The sequence below is a fragment of the Ailuropoda melanoleuca genome, chromosome 16 (assembly GCF_002007445.2).
Source record: "Ailuropoda melanoleuca isolate Jingjing chromosome 16, ASM200744v2, whole genome shotgun sequence".
Taxonomy (NCBI): Eukaryota; Metazoa; Chordata; class Mammalia; order Carnivora; family Ursidae; genus Ailuropoda; species Ailuropoda melanoleuca.
Window position 1 is genome coordinate 77035979 of NC_048233.1, and position 5917 is coordinate 77041895.

At 38.9% G+C, this 5917-nt stretch overlaps 1 protein-coding gene across 1 annotated transcript; it reads right to left on the minus strand.

Moving 5' to 3' along the window:
- Positions 1-4106: 4106 nt before the first annotated feature.
- LOC117796772 (olfactory receptor 4C46-like) lies at positions 4107-5379 on the minus strand. The gene is made up of 3 exons (XM_034646190.1): positions 5127-5379; positions 4388-4866; positions 4107-4313 (listed from the first exon to the last, which is right to left on the minus strand). Exons 1-3 carry the CDS (start codon positions 5377-5379, stop codon positions 4107-4109), a joined length of 939 nt encoding a protein of 312 aa, XP_034502081.1.
- Between the last annotated feature and the right edge of the window lie 538 nt (positions 5380-5917).

Consider the following 5917-nt stretch of genomic DNA (forward strand, 5'->3'; position numbering starts at 1 on the left):
TTGAACTACTGGCCCCAATGCAAATTAGTCCCGAGCTAAAACTACAATGATCATCTGTCCTCTGTAAGTTCCACCTCTAACTGGTGGATCACATTTTTGTTTTGGGTTTTCTGGAATCAGTTTCAGGACAAAACCAGTGTCCAGTAGTTTCTGAAAGATCTGCTTATTTTCTTTTCTCCAATGCACACTTTGACTGATAGAATGCCATAGGCCTCTTTTGGGGAAGGCTGAGGGAAAGATTAATAGAAACATTTTTAGCAATGTCCCAGGGTCTCTCCTCAAGGGGATCCAATCTCCCCTTTATTCAAGGAATTTGAGTCTATAAACTAGTGCCAGTGTGGGAATTAATTGTGAAGACATGAACACTGATTTTATGATTAAGTTAGACTTCTGTTTACTTAACCTAGACCTTTTTTTCTAACAGAGATCAAGTAAGACTTGAGCAGCTTCCTCTCTATTTCACTTCTAGAAACACCGTCATAAGCTAAACAACACTCTTAGCCTGCTTGTATTGATTATTCTGATTGCTGTTTCAATTCTTCTGTACTTTATGGGAAGCACGCCCACCTTGACTTTAAGGTGGTTGAGTGCTACCACTTGGCCACTGTTATTGGGGTTCAATTACATCCTGTTGCATTGGGATTTTCCACTTTAGTGACACTAAAGATCTAGCCTACAGAAAACAGTGATCACAGAGTTTTTCATGGATTCTAGGATTAGCCTGACAAATTTATTTCTCAGGGTCATGGTGAAAGTATGTCTTCTTGACCCTCCAAGTGTTGTTAAGTAGATCTCAATTGACAAATCCATTCTAACATTCCAATTTTCCCATGCCCTTAACTCTCCCTGTCCATTAATCCAAGGCAGGTCTGGCATTTCTAATTTGCTTACTGTGGGAGACCTTTTGATTCATGTTTCAGCCACCCTCAGAAAAACTGCTAGCTTTTCCTCAGTTCCCCAGATACAACATTAAATGAAGAATGTCTGTTTAGTGAACCCATATTAGGAAATTTGGCTTGATTGAACATTATGTTTCTTCCATGATTACCCTATTTCTGTTTTAAAACTTAGAAAACTAATGTAGTTATTTTGGAGTGTAGTGTGTTCCTCATGGGTCACACTCAGTACCTCACCTTAATGGGTCTGCTGGGAATCATGTCTAGCTATAGGATTAAGAGCAAAGAAGGGGTGGGGGTGAGTCCTGAGAAGAATCAGTCCCTTCTTCCAGGGCAACTGCCTTGGAGAGGCCCATTACAGTTTCCTTAGGCAATGCAGAGATAATCCTTCAGACTAAGGGAGATAATCCAATTCAGCATAACTTTGCTTTTCCCTCATCCTCCCAGTTATCTAAGGAAGAATCTGCTTTTCATCCATGACTTTTTTCTCAAATCTTCATGCCATGTCAGGTTCTTGTGTTTATACTCTTAAATATTTATTAAACTTCTCTATCTCTCTGTGGTAGTTTGAGTTCCCTAGATGTAGACTCTGAGATTTTTTTTATTTATAAGGATAAGGGGTGAAGGAAGCTGACTACAATACAGGAAGAAGGTTGTGGTCCTGACTGGGGCTTGGCTTCAGTCTGGAGCCACGGGAAATCTAAGTTAAACATTGTAATACAGGACTGTATCCACCGTGAGGCTATGCGATGAGCCTGGCATTTTTGGGCTCCTGTTGGGTCTGGTATAGTGAGCATAGCTTATAATTTTGTTCTGGTGCAAATGTACAGAGAAGATGGGGCATTGAGCTCTGAGCTGTTAATAGCCCAGACACACAGTAGCTGGGGCATTGCAGGATTGAAGGGAAGTGGAGCTGGACACAGCAGTGCCCACCATGCTCTCTACCCTCACTGGCACCACCAGGCTTCAGGCCTCCATTCTTTCACACCCAAATCATTACAGTAACATCCTGCTGCCCCTCTTGTCCCCTTCCATCCATTTCCCACACTGATAACCCACACAGTTATCATCTCAAAGTCAAGTCAAACTTCATCACCACAGGTTCAAAGGCCTTCCAATGTTTTCCCCATGGTATTTAGCAGTAAGCTCTAACATGATTATGAGATCCTTCTTCATCTTCCCTGTTCTTGTCTCTCCAGGTTTATATCCTGCTATTTATCCTTTATAAACTCATTGTCTAACACACTGTCTGGCTTATGGTGAGAGTTCCATAAATAATTGCTGAATGAATAGATGAATTAACTACCATAGCCGCACTGAATTCACCAGTTTTTCTGCAGGCTGATTTTCACTCCCTGACCTTTGTTATGTAATCTCTCTCTTAGGAAGGCTCCTATACCAACTGATGTGTACTTATTCAAACTGTGCACAGGATTTCAAGTTTCAGGTTCCATTTTGTATGTCCTTTCATTTTGGAACCTTTCCTGAACCCCTGGATCTTTCTTTCGTGTTCCTCAAACATGTTATCAGAGCACCCTTTGCTGCCACTACCTTATCATTTTTAACATGGGGTTGTCATCTTCTGCCCCCTTCTGGGTGTCTCTCAGGTGATCTGAAGCTCTGTGAAGGCAAGACCCAGGTTCCTCTCTATTTACCATTAAATGCCCAGCAGCCATCAGGGTGTATGATATATTCTTTGGCTCAAGAAATTTCTATTGATTAATGAGTGAGGGATAAAAGGAATAAATGGAATATATTTATCTTGAAGTCGTTTTGTGTGTAGATGGAACCACATTTTTTAAAAATTCTTATTCCTAATGAAACGTTACCAAAAAGTAAACTGATTAAAAGACAAAAATAAAATGAACAGCTCCCAATCGTATGATGAAATCTTGCTGAGAGCAGGAAGTGTAGCAAGGTAAGCTATTTGCTCCTTCACTGAGAATCTGAGTTTCAATTTCTTTCTCATCACACATTTTAAGCAGGAAATAAAACAAATTGTGGTTTCTTGACAAAATCCAGCTAGAAGGCTCAGAGTCTGAATCAGATAAAAACAGGAAGAAAACTCCATACATCCCAGTTTGGGTTTTGTTTTTGTTTTTGTTTTTGCTCTACAGTTCACTGACTTTTTTCACGTTCCTTTATACTTTTTTTTCAATATTTATTATGGACTAGACATTGTTCTACTTGTAGAAACTATTCTTTGTTAGCAGGCAAGAACTTTAAGGAGTGAAAAATTACATAAAAAACTATAAATTCCTGTATGATATTAAAATATCTTTTGAGCATTATATTTTCTAATGGCTTATCAGCATAAGATGGTTGACATGAACAATACAAAATGATTCTGAAGTGTACAGGAAATTTGGAAACAAGGTATAATATTCTTCACCTACCCCTTAAGGATTAAGTGGGCCATTGTTTTTATATTCCTAAAGTAGTTACAAAACACAATATTACAGTGGACCTGTTATCATCAACTATGATAAATAAAATTGATCAGAGTTGTTAACGAAATGTCCTTAGAATTTAGATCTGGTTATGAATTAATATGAATATGATATATAATTTATATAACTATATATCATTATGATATATATGTATATAATAATATAATATGCATATGCATGTTATATATGCTATCGTAATATGTATGTATTATAATATATATTATATAATATGTGGTATCAGGCACAATCCCTAGTTAAATAAATGGTAACTATTATAATCATCTTTTTGTCATCATTGTCTGGCACGGTATCATGGCATTTAAGAGCACGGTCTGAGAAATCAGGTGGATTCTGATTATGACTCTTCAGTATACTTATTTTGATACTTCCCCCTTCTGTTTCCTAACCTACTAAATGGGGTAATGGATTGTTCTGGATTCTCTGGATTGTTATAGAGATTGCTGCTCAATACCAATATATTTTTAATTATTAAATTAGGATGAAAGCTTATGAATCCATTTACATGAATGAAACTGGTAAAACTAACCAACAATTTGGATAGAATTGTCCACATATGCAAAGATTGATCCTGGATTAGGGTCATTTTTCCTTTTCTTGCACACATTTCTGCCCTTTTCAATGTAAAATCTATGATTTACAGCAGTCTTTTTTTTTTTTTAATTTCATAGGCATTCTTTGCCAAGATCATCCAAAATGTCCTTTTGACCTCTGCCTGAGTTGCATCAATGTGGAGGCACATTTACTTGTCACCTAAATCAGCTTTCTTACTACACAATTTCTTAATGGCATTTTTCATCTGGTCATTTCTCAAGGTATAGATTAAGGGATTTAACATAGGCGTTATCATAGTGTAGAACACAGCAACTGCTTTATCAACAGATAAAGTAGCTGCAGGTCTCATGTACACAAATATGCAGGGCACAAAGAATAGGAGGACTGCTGTGATGTGAGAGACACAANAGCTGCAGGTCTCATGTACACAAATATGCAGGGCACAAAGAATAGGAGGACCGCTGTGATGTGAGAGACACAAGTGGAGAGGGCTTTGCGCCTTGCCTCCAAGCTGTGGCTCCTTAGCGAATGCAGAATGACCACATAGGAGACCATCAAGAGGAGGAAGTTTAACACACAGATGAAACCACTGTTGGCAGCAACAAAGAGCCCTAGAGTATGGGTGTCAGTGCAGGCAAGATTGAGCAAAGGGTTCAGATCACACATAAAGTGATCTATGACGTTAGGGCCACAGAAGGGTAATGGGATGATAAAGAGGATCTGTATGGTTGCATGTAGAAAGCCTCCGACCCACACCACTCCCATTAGTAGGCCACATACCCGCCGATTCATGATGGTCATGTAGTGCAATGGCTTGCAGATGGCCACATAGCGGTCATAGGCCATCACAGTAAGCAGGATGATATCAGCACCTCCAAAAAAATGTTCCCCAAATATTTGGATAATACAGGCATTGAATGGGATGGTCTTCTTTTCACGGAGTGATTCTATGATCAGTGTAGGGGTATTGACAGAAGAATAGCAGGCATCAATGAAGGAGAGATAGGCCAGGAAAAAGTACATGGGGGACCCTGATAGTGGGCTGGCAGTGATAGTGACCATGGTGAGCACATTTCCGACCATAGAGACNGGCCACATAGCGGTCATAGGCCATCACAGTAAGCAGGATGATATCAGCACCTCCAAAAAAAATGTTCCCCAAATATTTGGATAATACAGGCATTGAATGGGATGGTCTTCTTTTCACGGAGTGATTCTATGATCAGTGTAGGGGTATTGACAGAAGAATAGCAGGCATCAATGAAGGAGAGATAGGCCAGGAAAAAGTACATGGGGGACCCTGATAGTGGGCTGGCAGTGATAGTGACCACGGTGAGCACATTTCCGACCACAGAGATGATGTAGATGACCAGAAACACAGCAAATATGATTTTCTGCATATCTGGATTCTCTGTGAGCCCCAGTAGAACAAACTCTGTCACGTTGTTCCTATTCTCCATCATTTCATATTATGGTTAATTACATTACCTGAAAAAAAAAAAAACTTTTGATTAATGTAACCTTGAATTTATTAGGCTTTTTTACCTAGTAAAGAATAAATGCCTAGATTCTACTGAGTTGTGAATTCTCATGCTGTTTTTTGAGATATAATTTCAAGTTCTTGAAAATCGTCTGTGCACACTTCATCGTCTGAGATGACTAAGAAGCTATCTTGAAGTAGTCAAGGCTATTAATTTAAAGCTAGGAATTTTTCCTTTATCCTTAGAATTGAGACTATGAGTGGAAGAATGAACAGGAGTTGGAGGAAGGGCGCCACTTGGATACAACTCTGGCAATGATCTTTGTGTGTCTGGGATGAAGTCAGTTGAGCTCCAGTAAGGGGACACAAGCCAGAGACAGAAAGCCCACAATCATACTAGTTAAAGAGTTTGCAAAAAGTGTAACCTAATATTCCTTATAATAATGTAATAAAAGGCTATAGGAGTGACTATAAAAAAGTTGACTGTGTATCTTGTCAAAATCCAGGAACTATAGGGT

What these genes read in the sequence shown, in the direction of transcription:
- LOC117796772 (XM_034646190.1), bottom strand. Translation starts at nt 5,379, where the DNA reads ATGGAGAATAGGAACAACGTGACAGAGTTTGTTCTACTGGGGCTCACA. An exon ending in ACTGATCATAGAATCACTCC is followed by an intron (nt 4,867 to 5,126) that starts GTGAAAAGAAGA and finishes CACTGATCATAG; the next exon opens with AATCACTCCGTGAAAAGAAG. An exon ending in TCTCCACTTGTGTCTCTCAC is followed by an intron (nt 4,314 to 4,387) that starts ATCACAGCGGTC and finishes TGTGTCTCTCAC; the next exon opens with ATCACAGCAGTCCTCCTATT.